Source organism: Aulostomus chinensis, chromosome 14 (assembly GCF_037954235.1).
Source record: "Aulostomus chinensis isolate RoL2024-O1b breed Wild chromosome 14, RoL_Achi_v1.0, whole genome shotgun sequence".
NCBI classification, from domain to species: Eukaryota; Metazoa; Chordata; class Actinopteri; order Syngnathiformes; family Aulostomidae; genus Aulostomus; species Aulostomus chinensis.
In genome coordinates this window covers 19,237,204-19,253,608 of record NC_141333.1, presented here as the reverse complement: position 1 = coordinate 19,253,608, position 16,405 = coordinate 19,237,204, and the positions used below count along the sequence as shown (strand labels likewise).

The window sequence follows — 16,405 nt, the reverse complement described above, 5'->3', positions numbered from 1 at the left end:
CACCACCCCTTAATAAAAATATATAATTGAATTCAATGAGTTCCGTGAATTATAACATACATGAATGTTGTTCTGTTGAAAATAGAATACACAGTGGCATGATTGGAAGAATTCAAAAAAAAAGAGGATCCCTTGTTAATTTGACATTTTAATCATTTATTAAACCAACGTCCATTAACGCCTCCAGAGTCTTCTCTCAGACAGAGTGTGAGTGACAGTGGACATGAAGATACAACTGAAAAACCTGGATTGATATTGAGGTGATGAGCACTCTGACAGCAGTGGTCTCACATATTTGAGTCATGGTCATTTTGTTTACATCAGAAACAACGGCACTGACACAGACTACCAACTCATCATTAGTAGGAAAAGAAATATATCCGGAAAAACAGAGCCTTCTTGTTTTTACTGGATGTTAAAAGCTAAATGTGTAAATTTTATCTCTTTCTTATATTGTCATCTTTTAGTAAAGAAGAAGAGAGTGAAAACCCATGTCTGCATGCTAATAGCTTGATTTGTTCAGTCAATAAAGGACAGCACTGCAGTCTAGTCTACAGTCATCTCCTACATAAAACAACATACTCAGACACACCTCATGCATACTCATACACTGCTGCAATGTCAATGGCTGCCTGGCTTTCTCTGAGGCTTCTTTGTTGGTTTTACACTAAAAATGAAACGAGAAACTTTTGCTATATTGATACTTATTGATAAGTCAGTTGCCAAATGAGAACGTTTATTCATCATTACCTGTAAAATGCAGGTAAGAGCCAATCTCTCATGAGCTCAGCCTGAATGCAACTCTCCCTCCAGACAAATCACTTCCAACCTACATTTACATTAATCTGGGCTTTAAAACTCTCTCAGGTCTCTGAATGGTGGAAGTTTAGAAATGTGTTTAACCTCAATCAGTGCGAGGAAGATTAAACTTGATCAAGACTTGGAAAAAAAAAACTGACTAAACAACTCCCCACTCTGTTACATGAACTTCCACAGCAGTTCCTGCTGTTACATATGGAACTTCTTCATCTTTTTTCTGTATATACTTATTTTTACATTATTTGTACAGTGTCAATGTACATGTCATCTTATATGGAGTGAGAATGCCAGTGAGTGAACTGCACAATACACACACACACACACACACACACACACACACACACACACACACACACACACGTTTTTTTTCCTCATACACAAATAAAGATAAGCTAACCATTAGCTGAGTGTCCTCAACCCTTAAGGTGGAAGTCAGTATTTTGCTGAGACGGTCCATGTGTATGCATGTGTGTGTGTCGAACAATCATCCTTCAGTGTGTTACGATAGACTAGTACACCACATCTTTCATACAGCAAACACACATCTTGAAAAACGCACATTCATGGCATTTTAACACACACTCGTACCATAACAAACGCACACACACTGGAGATTACAATACAATATCTCAAGAAGGCAATAAGGAAATCTCAAATAAATATAAATAAATTAAATTATATACAAAGAATGGGTTAAAAAAAACATAGAAATTCTATCAAATACATCAAATCTCCAACTAAGAGTATTTACTCCGACTGTGTGGATGCATCATGTAAACAATGACAGGAGGACGGGCACACACACGCAGACAAGAAGAGACATTCACAAATCATTCGAGAGCAGAGGGGCCTGTCGGGGCCCAAAGGTGATGACGGCGGAGAGGCTCAACATTTCAGTGATTAAATGTTGCTGTGTGGGCTCAGGTTGGGTGGGGATGCTGTGTGCGGCTCCCTGGAATTTCAAGCATGTTGAACTGAGTGTCTGAATCCTGAACGGAATGATATTGGCAGTGCTGCTGCATCCTTCCTACTTCTCTGTTGCTCATGAGCTCGTGGACGGCGGTGGTCGGCTGACAGGTTTATTCAGGAGCACCAGCTGCTGAAAGATGGCTGTTGGTCACAGTCAAGAATACATTAAGTATGTGTTGCAGAAGAATGGCCGATTGACTTACTTACAGTATGGAGGATCTAAATTCTAAGCCAAGTTGGGCAAACTTTAGTTAGGTGATAAGAACACAGACACCAAGGTCCCCCAGTTCCAGGAGGGAAGAAACAAGAAGCTACTGTATTCTGGGCTCCTGTCAGTGCAGCACTGCAGTTACACAGAATAGAACCTGCTTATTATGTAGATATACAGTACATAGCTCAATGGAAGCTAATGAAAACAGAAATCTAGTCATGAATCTTCTATTCAGCCCTCTACCATCTACAGACTGCTGTTTGAGGGTTAGCGTTAAGGCAATCACTCCCATAGATACTGAAAACTTACATTCAAAATAACGAGTTCGTATTGAGCTTCATGTGGTGTACTAGTGTAGGCAGTCTGAAGCCAGTTGGTCTTCCAGGTAAAGGTTTGCCAAGGGCAGATGTACCGAAGCCAACTGCTAAGTCCTGCTGCCCCAATTCACTCCTCTTCACACATAGTGGAAGTACTAGGCCTGCTAAGCTCCAGTGTAAATTAACAGCGAGCTCAAGCTTGGTATAGATGATGCAAACACTGATGAGTGTGTACTGATAGTGTGGAGGGCACGCGCTCTATTATCTAAATATGGCATTTGAAAGCTGAGGATATGCAGTTTCAACATTTACACAACTGGGCCGATGACTCACTGCATACTCAGACCTTTGAAACAAGGCCATAAAACAATAGCAGTTCATTCACAAGTCAACCATGTTAATTTAGAAGGATGTTGACCAGTAGAGCAGCCACACAACATTATCACCTCCAGCACAGTTAATGTGAATGTCTCACTTTACTAGGATCTTACCTGACTCAAAATTCGACTGTTTCAAAATGATGGTTCAACTATTTGTTTTTCAAAAAAGAAAAAAACTCAATAAGGGCCATCTGCATATTATTGAATATTTTCATTCTCCAGAGCTCTCCTCTCTTTCTCTCTCTCCTGAAATGAGGCCATCTGCTATCACTACAGTTCTTTTCTTTGAAACTGCAAGTTACAGTGAAATGAAAAGAAACTTATTAGTGGTGAAAATCACAGCAAACTCAGAAAAACGGAGACGCTGCGAGAGCATGAAGCTGGGCCATAGCGCTTCCATTCTCATAAAGAATGTAGTTTCATTATCATCATTGATGAGGTGTTACTTCTCCACCGCTATTCATCAGAATGTTCATTTCTATGACCGAACTCATCCGGCACCAAAGAGTCTGTTATAACTACAACCTCGGCATCGCTAATATGCAAGATGCAATTCTCACTCCACGTTTCAAAAAACTCTTTCTTCTGGCGGGGAGAGAATAGAGAGCCTCTTGTTTTGAAGAATCTCAGTCGACTCAGTGGTTTCCGACAAATGACCTAAATCATGGACCTTCAGAGGGCAGCCCGACAACTGACGTGCCATAGTGGGAATGTTTACAAGGTTTGAGATCATTTGGTGTCCATGTTCTCTTCACGTGTAGCTAACAAGCCTTTTTACAGTCAAGTTTACAGCAGACATTAAGACGCCGCATGTTGAGGGTGTGTTCTACAACATGTCGTTGACCACCGTGACCAACGTTGGCAGAAGAACAAGCCTCTGACTGATGCTGATACAGTTTGCTACCAGTGTTATAACCATCAGGGAAAAAAATGTTGGACACAACTTTGGACATGTTGGTGAGTGTGTGTTGTAAGTCTGAAAGAATACAGCACTGGTCCAAATAGTTATACTAGCTTTGTAGAAGTTAGAATCCTGGAGCAACACTGTGTGTGTGTGTGTGTGTGTGTGTGTGTGTGTGTGTGTGTGTGTGTGTGTGTGTGTGTGTGTGTGTGCGTGCGTGCGTGCGTGTGTGTGTTTAAGCAGGGGACAGTGATTTAGAATTGGAATGTGGCAGTGGGAACTAACACATGAATTCAGTAAAATTATGAGATCCCTGCAAAGTCCTGTGTACTGGATGTTTCTACTGTAGGGTGTATGTGAAGGCACACGCAGTACCATTGTCATAGGAAACCTTTAAACTGCAGTGTTGTTCTAGTGTAAATGTCAGAAGGAGGACTCCAACTACAGAAGATGTACAGCAGACAAACTAAAATCAAGGCAGTTCTTCTTAGTTCCAGAAAGTAAACAAGTTGGAGATGCAAGGTATTCACCCAGCAGCAGCAGCAGTGTGAGTGGAAGATGTTTGTGTGCCGGGGCTTGTCTAGAGGGGGTGAGACAGAGCATAGGGGAGGCTGGGGGTGAAGTACCTGTACGTGTGTGCGTGTGCATGTGTGCGTGTGTGCGTGTGTGTGCATGTTTGTGATGGGGGGGCTATAGGATTCCATCCATGAAACTGGTGTCCAGCCGCTGGATGAGCACCCGGATGAAGGACATCTCCTTGCGAGTATTTTCAAAGATCACCCTGGGGTCGTCCGACTGGCAGCGCAGACAGTTGGGAGCCATGACCATGGCTAGGTTGTTCACATCCATCTTCGTGATGGCCACATTGGCTGGCTGGGCAAATACCTGCACAAAACATACAACAGAGGTTGCCTTTAAGAGAACACATCAACTTTTTTTGGAAAATACACTTGTCCATCATCCCCAGAGCCGGACAAGACACTCCTGCAGACCCACAGAGACTGGCTGACTGCTAGGTTAGCTTAGAATAATGAATAGTAGTGGATGGCATGATAACACACCTCCATCAAAAGTCATTGTGGATGTGTATGCAATATGGTAAGAGTATGCTGACTATGCATCAACAATGTAGCATTTCATTTATTATTATTAGCATGTCCAGCCACACTTACTACACAGGCCAACCCACAATACCCTGGTTTATGAACATCATACAGAACATGTCACCAGAACAGGGGCAGTTGTCAGCACAACCACTAACACATTCTAAATTATTATTTGCTATGAAATCATTTCAAATGATGAGATATTGTAATCATAGAATCAGAAATATAGCCAGAACTACTTTACTGATTGGTTTCTGTGATGTGACAAAGAACCTAAGAATTTTGTCAAAAAAACCTTTTCACATTTCTACGAAACATCTGACATTTGTCAACAACTAGAAGATTGACTGCTGTCTGATTTACAACTCCTTTAGATTTAGAATACTACATCCACATGTGCTTTGTGGATTGCCGGCAATAAGTCTGACTTGTTCCCGGTGAGGGTTGGACTCCACTAAGGCTGCCATTTTTCATCGGTTCTGTTCATAACTTTTATGGACAGAATTTCTAGGCGCAGCTGGGTGCTGGAGGGGGTCAAGTTTGGTGGCATGAGGATGTTGTTTCTGCTTTTTGCAAATGATGAGGTCCTCTTAGCTCCATCAAGCCACGACCTCCAGTTCTTGCTGTGGCAGTTTGCAGCCATGTGTGAAGGCTGGGATGAGAATCAGCACCTCCAAGTCTGAGGCCATGGTCCTCAGCTGGAAAAGGGTGGTGGACTGCCCAATCTGGGTTGGGGGGGGGTTCCCTGCCTCAGGTGGAGGAGTTAAAATATCTCGGGATCTTGTTCATGAGTGAGAGTAGGATGGAGTAGGAGATGGACAGGCAGATTTGGGCGTCTGCAGTGATGCGGGCACCAAACTAGTCCATTGTGGTGAAGAGGGAGCTAAGCCTAAAGGCAAACCTCTCAATTTACTGTTCAATATATGTTCCAACCCTCACCTATGGTCATGAGCTTTGGGTAATGACTGAAAGAACAAGATCACAAATATAAGCGGCCAAAATGAGTTTCCTCCGAAGAGATAGGGTGAGAAGCTCAGTCATTTGGGAGGGACTCAGAGTAGAGCCACTGATCCTCCATGTTGAGAGGAGTCAGTTGATGTGGTTCAGGCTTCTAGCAAGGATGCCTCCCTTGGGAGGCTTTCAGGCATGTCCTACTGGGTGGAGGCCTTGGGATCAACCCAGGACACACTGGAGGGATTATATCTCTCGGCTGGCCCGGGAACACCTCAGTATTTCCCCAGAAGAGCTGGTGGAAGTGGCTGGGGAGAGGACAGTGTGGGCTTCCTTGCTGAGGCTGCTGCCCCTGCGATCCAGACCCGGATAAGCGGAGTAGGAGGACAACAACGACGGCTTCAAAAGGTGTGTATGCTAACATGTATGATTGATAACTCCATGTCTCACTCAGCTCCAGAGTGATGTCTTCTGTGTGTGTGTGTGTGTTACCTGTAGGAAGCGGATGAGGTAGCAGAGCACCAGTTTGTTGATGTGTGGCAGGCCCAGCACCACATTGACAGCTGCCTCTGGGTTGTCATAGTGATTGATACACTCTTCATAAAACTCATGAGGGATGAGAGGCTCCTCAAGCTCCCTGTACCAGAGCTTCAGCAGAGACGCTGGAGACAAATAGAAACACACACTGTAGTCGGAGAGGCCTACTATATATTTCTCACTATGCAGTACGACACATCTAACTGTTTTAATTTGCAGCATGTTAGGCCGGGTTTATCAGTTTCCAGGTTTGGAATTCCAACAAACTTCAACATTTGTCCAGACCCACAGATGTACCTGAATGTAAAATGTCCAACAATAACATGAACCTAAAGTTCATAGCAAAAACAAATGAAACAAATATTATTTATCCGTGAGACTAAGATCTTCCAAAATGAATCATATTCTGTAGACAGTCATATGTTCTTGAATTTACTAAATAGCTACATCATAAACCACAATTACATTGCCCTTCTATAAAAATCGCATGCTCACAAGGCACAGCAGTTTTCTTCTATTCATCCAAAGATAAAGATTTCACGTTTATGTTAACTGTCTTATTTGTGAATAGGAACAACAGAGGAGAGTTTCAGGGAAGTTGCTCAGGAGATGCTGAGGTCAAGAATGTGACAAGCTGAAGACCTCCATCAGATGAGGTGTGAGTGAGGAGGGCAGGTAAATCATCCTTAAAAATCGGTAAAGACCTCAACTCCAGCAGCTGTGTGTGTGGTGTGTGTTCACCTGGGATGTGTGGGTCCTCCAGTCCTGTGGGGATTTTCCATTGATCCACTTGCAACTTGAGGGCGTTGACTTCATCTATGTCTCCTGGTACCCTGGAGGTCAAAGACAGTTTACTCTTAACACCTCTTGACTAGTCTTATCCTCACCTTCTTTCTTTGTATTTCTTTATCTTCCTCCACAAGGTAGATTTAAATTCCCCAAATCCCCTTGGAGAGACTCACTGGAAAACATTCATTCATTCCCTCATTTGCGCTATTGCAAATTCGAAGCCATTCGTACAGCTGCCCTCAACTGCCATTTATGACACAAGCTTCTTGCTTTGTTGGTTGGGCCACTCAATGTTTCATGATCCACGGGGATTTGGGTTCTGAAATGGCTTGTATGAGGCTGGAGTTCATAAAGAAATAAGAAATTAACCAACCCAAACATTACCCATGTTAAAACAGGCCTTTAAAAATCAGATCTGAGAAGAAAAATGAAACCAAACAGGAATTAATAAAATCAAACAAAGAAAAATGTGCAGCAGTTGTAAATTGTAGGTCCAGTTTTGCTGACAGCATCGTCTCGAAAGTGTAAACTGAATCATCAATAAATAACAAGTTAAAACACGTTGGATACACCATTTGCTGTACTCTGGAGTGTCGGATGTTTATATCATCAGAATCAGAATCAGCTTTTTTGGCCAAGTTTGTAACACAAACAAGTAAATCTGACTCCGGTTTACTAAGCTCTCTTTGGGAAAAAAAATTAAGGAAATGAATAAATGCAGCCTTGTGTGTCAATGATCCTAGTGATGGGAGACCCTCTATTCTTTTCTGCTGAGGGAGATCACTGCAGGTGTTTAATGCATACAGTGTATGAATCGTAACCTGCTAATATGCGTCTATGTTTTAACTCTCACCATGTTAAACTCATAGCTGAGCAGTGATTGTTACCATGCTGCTGTAAAAGGATCAGAGAGACGTTACTGCTGCAGACACATGATGTTAAAACCTGAACGAACGATACGATGTCATGGTAGATTTGTAGACTACCATAGCCTGAATCAATTGTCGTTCAGGCAGAATTTTCCAGAGTAAAGCTCTTAATGCCAGCTCTAACAACAAGCAACAATAAGCGGTAGAAAATGGGAAATGGATGGACATAAAAGTTAGGAAAATGTGCGAATGTATAAAAATGACATTGATGGCGATGCCTATTATATTTAACACAATTCATCTGGAGCGTCTCACCTGAATGGCACAAGCCTTCAGTGCAAAATCTAATGTCAGCCAGTTGTGTCAAGGCCAGGAAGTGCAACAGTAAAAATACAACACAATACTAACATTTCTGTTAAATTTCATACGATGTAACATGTACAACAAGGCAAGGCATCAACAGCTCCATGTGGCGGCCATTAATGCACACCATTCTGTCACTTGAACACACTCTTTAAGTGACTGTGAATCACCTTCACTTGGTGCTTGTGCCAGCACCAACAGATTGTGTCAATGCAAAATGTAAGCGCCATTTGCAAGTTGGAAATGTGTATTTATTGTATGACTTTCGCGAAGCTTGAATCTGCTTAACTCAGTGCAGTGTTAAGTCTAGGTCTATGACCTTCATCTAACTGACCTGAAGATGCCCTCCGTCTGGTCTCCATTGAGACCAAGAACCTCCTCAGAGAGGCGAGTCTGCACCCAGGGCAGCTGGTGGTCTGGATAGCGCTCCTTCTGGAGAGCCATCACCTCCTCAAGGTTGGAGCCGAACATGGAGGGACTGAAGATGGCATTCCTGGCATGTTTGATCTCTTCCAGACAGGGCTTTTGCAGACCCTGAACATACACACACACACACACACACACACACACACACACACACACACACACACACACACACACACACACACACACACACACACACACACAGCAGGATAATTGCAGGACAGCTTGAATTCTTGAAGAATGTAGGTCAGATAGCAGCAAGAAGAAAGTCCATTGGGACAACACTCCTCTGTCCACAGGACACACAGCTCATTAATGTGCTGTCAGAGTCTCGCAGGTTAACAGCAGTCAAACATGCAGCCCTGGCATGGAGTCTGTAAAGTGACAAATGATGTGTGTTTGTGGCCTGCCGAGATTTTGGCATGCATCACAAGCTCTGAGCCAAGTTGCTTCCTGCCAACACCATTTCCAAATACACATGCAGTCAACACACAGTACCACACAGAAACATGAGGATGAGTAAAGATGATTAGTGGATGTGAATGTAAAGCAGACATATGTTCTTCTGAACACACTCAATTAAACCTCCATTCTACATTTAAAGGAGTTGGATTTCATGCGATACAACTTCAAAAACAAGTGAAGTTTTTTCATAGGTTGACAAACTCTGACTGATTAATCCAGTTGTTCAATTTTTTTAAGAAGCCCTAAAGGGGTCGTAGGGAGGGAAAAAAATAAGAGTGGGAAAGAAATGCTTGTGAGTTCTCCAGAGAAATATTTTGATCTGAAAAAGAAAATATGTACTCCTTACACCTAATATTTAGGTGTGACACGCAGATACAAAACCCAAGAGTAATACTCACCTGAAGCAACTGTCAACTCAAAGTATTGTAATTTGCATCAGTGTGTCTTTCTTAATAACACACAATTGATGTAAGCTACGTTTTTAATATGTTACTATTATTTCATAGTTTCTAGTCAGTGGTCATCTCTAACGTGCTTGCTGCATTGAGTTTTTTATATTTATTTTCTTTGTCTGTTCCACATTTTGGTTCATAAGCAAACTGAAATGCAGATGAAAATTTTGCATATGAACTACAATGTGTTTTGAGAACCAGTGTTACTGTAGCTGTTGTTTCATTTGCTCTGCAAGGTTAGGATCTGAAAGAATTATAATTTCAAAAGTAGTAGAGTAGACTAGATAGGGCAATGAACACTTAGTTGAGAAACAATACTCAGAAAAGTAAAAAAATACCCCAACAAATACTTACCATAGCATGATCTGTTAGTTCGCCCCCCTGGCTTGGTTCTGTCAGTAGAACAGCCCACTGTGCTTACCTGCCTGAGCTCTGACTCACTTTAAGTTGCAATTTGCATGGAAAGGCCCCAGTTTTTGCAAAATGATTTCATCTCTTGTAATATTGAAAACATTTCTAACAAGATATAGAATGTGTACGCACGCAAAAATGTTTTGGAGAGCAATGTATTATTATCCATTGAATGCACAAAAATAGCTCATGTTTATGTATACATACAATATATCAAGAAAAGGACACAACTCCCAGTAACTACGGACATACAGCAGGATTTAGGATGAAAAAGACAGTTGAGAAACAGAGGGGTCCTGGTTGCAAAGACGATGGAACATGGAACAAAGATTTGTTGCAAGAACTGAACCATGGAAGAAGCAGTTTGGTGTACACATTTATCTGCAGGCTACCTGGGTACACCATGCAGCTTCTTTTACAGAAAAAAAAAAAATTTGTTATCAGACTCTAGCAGAATGGCAAAGGACAGTCAAAATTTCTTACCTTCTTGGCTCCAGTCAGGGCAGCTTTTGTCAGTTTCCTGTAGCAGTATTTGGCATAGCTACTGATGGCCACTCCTGGAGCAAGACAAAAAGAATGATACATTTAATTTGTGTTGCAATAATTCATTGTAATTCATACTTAAGCATACATTTGTTTAATTAACAGGCCAGTGTCAGAGGGAACACAGCCTGCAGCGTTACACAGAGCAGCAAAGTCAATGACTCAATGATTCAATGGCTTTTTCCCAAATAAACTAGATTATGAGTTTTTACATGTGAGTGACTTCAGGTGCCGTGGAAACATTTACACATTTATGGCAAAAGCAGTTGTTTTTCACTATCACCAAGAACCGGACTTCCTGATATTCTATTTCAACCCCAATCAGCAAGAAGCTGAAACATGAGCCCCCCCCCCATCACCAGGATCCTTAAGGCCCTTTAAGATCACAACGTATTAATTTTGGGGCTAAACCCAGTAGAAAACAAGAACGCAAACTGGGCCACTCTGAAGTTGAATCATCCTGGTCACCTGAGCATGAAGGACAACACTAAGATTTGACCTCCAACAGCACTGTGAGAGATAGGGGTATTCTGCTATACAAACGATTGACCTGTAGGTGGAGGCAAAACGGTGTATCAAGCAAATCACTGTTTGATACACAACAGAAACAGGAGCACAGTTAGATATCACTGATAGCCAGTTCATACGAGAGTTGACGGATGGATATCTGCTGCTGAGGTTCATATAAACAGAGCGCTGGAAATACCTCTTCTTTTTTTCCTCAATATGAGGGCATGTTTAGAGTCAGTTGGTGCTATACAGCACCAAGCACAGCCTCAGTGGTAAAGCTATGGTGCGACTGATGGTGTGTGTGTGTGTGTGTGTGTGTGTGTGTGTGTGTGTGTGTGTGTGTGTGTGTGTGTGTGTATAAAGGCATTTCTCACGTTGAAGGGACAGAAATATTTTTCCACACTCACATGTGGGGCTCAACTTTACTTATGTGAACAAAATGCAAGTCCCAGTGATGTAAATCTTAAAATCTTAAGGTGAAGTCTTGTATTAGGTTTAGGGCCAGATTTTGGTTAAAGATAGGTAAAGGAGTGAGGAGTTGAAAATCCCATTCTGGAATTTTTTTAGCACTGGCTCTACTTATCTTCATCATTCAAAGATTTTTAATTTTTTAAATGTTGTATTTAGACTTTTCCAGAGTTTGATAGTTATTACGGTTTTATATTAAAAACATAATTCAGACTGTGTTAAATATTTTTCCCTCTTTTTTAATTTTCATTAAAATTCAGGGGCAAAGTCTAGGTCCCAAGGTCAATGTAATGTTCCCTCAAGTGGTGGAAGCGATGATGCAATTGATAGTGTGTGTGTGTGTGTGTGTGTGTGTGTGTGTGTGTGTGTGTGTGTGTGTGTGTGTGTGTGCGCGCATATATTGCCCTCTCACCCTTTGTGTCATTGAGGGGGTCCATGTGTCGGTAGATGTAGCCCTCCAGGTAGGTGTGGAAGCGGGGCGTGGGTGGGAAAAATGCCAGACAGATAGCCATCAGCTCCCAGCCTCGCTCCAAGCTGTCATACCGGAAGTTCTCTGTAGTTTGACGACACAGCTGGATGTAGAGCTCATCACGCAAACCCTGGTTGCTCCATCCACGCACCACCACCTGACAGACAAACAGCCCGCTGCAATGATGAGGGTAACTCTACTTCTTCTGGTGAAACATTGTGTCCCTTTAGGACCACAGAAAGCTACAGTTATAAATTCAGTTATTCATAACTATAATATGTAGAGCTTATGTTCTAATGGATTGAAAGAGGTGTTGACTAAACTTTGTTTGAAAGCTGCACTTTCAACTGCGTAAAGCCAGTTTTAGTTTACAGCATTTAAATGCACTAGCTAAGTTTAGTCTCTGTTTGGTTTAACCTGGTGTCCAGCAGCCTCAGGCAGCTTTTTCGGTTAAAAAAAAAATCCAAAATAATGATAAAAACAAACTGCTTACTAACTGCCTATCACCCAACAACCTTACTGGTGAACATGAGGCAAATGGAGAATTTATCAGCGACAGAGCATTATAACTTTCTGAGGAGTTGGTGGAGACTAAATCAGAGCTGAAAAGAAATTAACTTTATAAACAGATTATAAGTAAGTGACATGTTAACAACATGTTGCACTGCCAAAAACATTTATCACTTTTAGTTTAAATAAGTCAGGGCTCATCAGCTGACAATGCCCAACATTCTAGCATCTATATAGTTAAAACACTACACCCCTAAATACTGATTATATAATATTAATAATTAAGCCACCATGCCAGCTGATGACTGGCCTTTTGTCTTTATGTATCTAACATCAAAGATTATTGGATTTCCAACACTGTCGTACAATCTTGTACTCATGTTCCCCAGATAATGTGTTAGAATGACTCTGGTTATCACCAGACGATGCCATATTGAGGTTAACCCTTTTGGTTTGTCAACTATACGATGGATTACCGTCAAATGCGACACACTCTCAGGAGATGTGTCAAAAGTACTGTGAACACTGCTCTAACTTTGGATCTAGTACTGTTAGCAGGTCTATATAGCTATAATAAGACAATAGAAACAATTAAAGTCCAGACCAGGAATTAACACGTCTCCATGGTGATCTGATCAGTGGTGGACGGCTCTGAGTACCAGTGTGAACTCACTCAGTACTCAAGACACTTGGACCGCGCAATGGGATTGGATTGCTCTGTCTATTTCAAGTCGTATGTGCATTAAATGGGGCCATGTTGTTTTAGCAAAGTGAACGTGAATGTGGTCTGGACTGGTACATACTGAACACAGCCTATCAACTAACTTTCTCTGTGGACATTGAAAGTGCATGTCTGAACACAGTGCAGAGCCTATAGAGATCCGTCATGATCAAAACCAACATCTTGGGTGAATACACCGGGGATTAGTGTCAGGAGCGCTAGGGAGGTGACCATTTGCCCTTTTTTAATCTCTCTGGACTGGTTTTCATGAAAGATAAGAAGGAATGTGGTTAAGCTGTTTTGGTAAAATAAAATGGGCCTGTCCGGGACGTTCACTTGTGCTTGGTTTAAGTTGTGTTAATGGATTACAAGTTTCATGTTCCAAGTTTGAAGTCACAGAGATGGAACGGTGATGAACCATTCTTGTTTTAACACCAACATTTAAACTGAACTGAGAACCAAGACAAAACTTGCTTGCAACAACCAGTGCTGGCCCAGATTGTTTGTCTGAGGGGGATTGAAGACACAAACAGCTAAACCCTACTGTCTTCTCTCTCATCCTATAAAACAGACAGTTTTTTCCTTCCTTCGATCCTCTTTTTACCTCCGACAATACACACTCCAGGTTATGACGAGTTTTGATGCTTTACCTCCAGCACCTAGACTTACCTAGTCCATAAAACTAGTCCCCAGATGTATTGTTTTTCATTCTTTTAATCTAAAGCAGGTTAAGCATGGGAAGAGCATCACTGCCTGCATTTTAAAAACAAAAATGCATTTTGCCTTTGCAAACAGACATTGTATTTCGTAGTGGGATTCAATCACAAGTTTTCACTGGAAAAACATCAGGTGGGTATGAACATACTTTTAAGTATCCCAGTCATGATTGGATCCCCGGAGAAACATGAAACAGTTGCAGTGGCAGGTCTGACAAGGGTCTTTGGTGTCAAAGTGACAGGTTGAAACATATGGGTCAAGAGGGTGAGATCATGTACCCTGTTAGACAGTATGCGTTCTCGATTCTGTTCTTGGTTCTATTTATACCCACGATTCTTTCCCAATTAATTTTATGCTCCAGCAGATGATGTCAAGGTTGGGACAAAGAATGAGGGAAACTTATTATATTGTAGTGCTTCATGTGTCTCTTTTTTTAACTTTCTAGAATGAGGTGTAGAATATGAATAATATTGTGTAGACAGATGATGTGGACCAACACGTGTGACCTTGTCATTTGGGACGACTGAAGACTGTGACCAGTGAAGGAGAAGAGACATTCAAATCATCCTTGTGATATGTTTGAGTTAATTTGCTGTTCAGTTTTTGTCACTTTTGAAAAGTTTTTGTGGATGCAGTTCATAAAACTGTTCTTTCTTTTCCTTGCTTTTGAACTTTCTGCACTTCTGCAGTCATGCTGTGAACAAGGACACACAGATTCTCAGCATGACGCCTCCTGCACACTCAAGCAGTACTGCAGAGAGGAGTCATCTGCTCACACTGCTGTACAATTTCAGATTACGCTACTGTAACTATACTTGGAAGTGAAGGTCATGCAAAGTAGGTAGAAGCACTACAGAGGGATACCAAGGCTGGATAGGAAAGACAGAGAGGCTGGGAGGCCAGGTCAAAGTGATGGTCATTGACAGACCTCAAGAGCCACAGATAGGGGGTCCGCCTTGGAGCGACGGTCTCCCATGTAGGTCTGGATGAGCTTGAAGATATCCACTGCCTCTTTCTTTACTGTGCGGTCTGAGGTCACGATCATGGGCTTCTTGATAGGTTCACTGCTCCATGCCAGCATGTTGGCAATGGACACCTTTCTTCTGAATAGACCCTAAGGAAACACAAAAGGAAATGATTGAGTCGGGTGTCTGCCATTTTATATTTTCCTGTCTTTAACATTAGGACCAATATTTTTTCATACAAATAAATGAAATACAAAACAGGAAAAAAGTTTTTTTTTTTTTTTTTACACATTTCTGTCCACTGTTTCATTTCTTAATTCATTCTGTCCATAATAAGGTGCTTTATTCATATACATTTTTTCTAACACATTTCTGACATGGACTGTCCTTTCCTTTTCCTTTTCATGACTACGTAGTTTTTTGAAATCTGTTAACACGTGAAAAATAAACAGAGAAATTCATGTCAGATTTTATCAGCGTACATTTAACTAAAATTGACAAGCTGTGTGGTATGGTACATTACCATTTATTTATGTGAGTGAACTGATATTAATCAAACAATCTTTATTCTATCTTTAAATCTTATTCATTTCATATCATAGCATCTATGTGGTTCAGTTACAATGTTCAGGTTTTTGTGACACAATATCCCATGACTTTTCAAGGCATTCCATGAACTTCCTATCACTGTGTATAAATTAGCAATTAGATAGTAGTTAGTTACTCCGAGGCCATCTAGAGTTAATCCTTTCCTGCACGGTCATTCTTGTGAGTTTTAGTTCTTTTTTTTTTAATCTTATAAATGTTTCAAAATGCTCCATCTGATTGTATTCAGAAAAGATGTTTGTTTCCCATGAACACTTTCCTCAAAAAAGAAAAAAAAATCTCAACAAAAATCCCTTCTTTACACAACTGTAAAAACTTTTGCCCAATTGATTTCAATTGCAGTTGATTTCTTTGTTAATCTATTCTTGCACATCAACCTTCGCTGAGACTGCAAATTCATAGAATAGAATAGAATAGAAAAAGTTCATCGAAACATTGAATATGTCAATTTAAAAAAAAAAAAAAAACAGAACAAAAGGCAGGATTCAATAACACACTTCACAAATTATGAAATGAGAAATTAGCTTCCACTTTACATGACAGTATGAGGGGATTCATCAGAGCAGCCAGCCAGAAACACACAGGACCCAGCTGGACTTCCTACTGCCTCATTAGACTCCCCACAACCAACTCTGACCTGATTTGCCGAAGCCTTGTCAAAAGTGTTTTGTTTTGTTGTGATGAAGTTTGTTTCCAATATTTCTGGCTTTTTGAGGACATGATTTGAAAGCAAATTTCAGGATCAACTTCCATATTTTGTCAAGAGGAAATTTCAACAAACAGGCTTCGTTGTTTTCATGTTTCAATCCCATCCTGGGGCTTACTTCAGCACTCGGCGACATTCATGATTTACTCACCTCTTGTTTAATTAGTTGAGTGGCTAAACCTGATTATTGAAACTAAGTATTTAGCAAGTTTTCACACTCACTATTT

At 41.1% G+C, this 16,405-nt stretch overlaps 1 protein-coding gene across 2 annotated transcripts in view; it reads right to left on the bottom strand.

Moving 5' to 3' along the window:
• Window positions 1–167: 167 nt before the first annotated feature.
• The window catches only part of arhgap39 (Rho GTPase activating protein 39), a 105,728-nt gene continuing 89,490 nt past the window's right edge, over window positions 168–16,405 (bottom strand). For both annotated transcript variants that reach the window (XM_086224310.1, XM_086224311.1), the window contains exons 5-11: window positions 14,830–15,015; window positions 11,897–12,110; window positions 10,447–10,520; window positions 8,547–8,746; window positions 6,933–7,024; window positions 6,147–6,316; window positions 168–4,482 (exon numbers count right to left, since the gene is read on the bottom strand). In XM_086224310.1, the coding sequence (XP_086080436.1) occupies window positions 4,288–4,482; window positions 6,147–6,316; window positions 6,933–7,024; window positions 8,547–8,746; window positions 10,447–10,520; window positions 11,897–12,110; window positions 14,830–15,015 (1,131 nt within the window). In that variant the 3' untranslated portion in view covers window positions 168–4,287. The remainder of the gene's footprint in view (window positions 4,483–6,146; window positions 6,317–6,932; window positions 7,025–8,546; window positions 8,747–10,446; window positions 10,521–11,896; window positions 12,111–14,829; window positions 15,016–16,405) is intronic.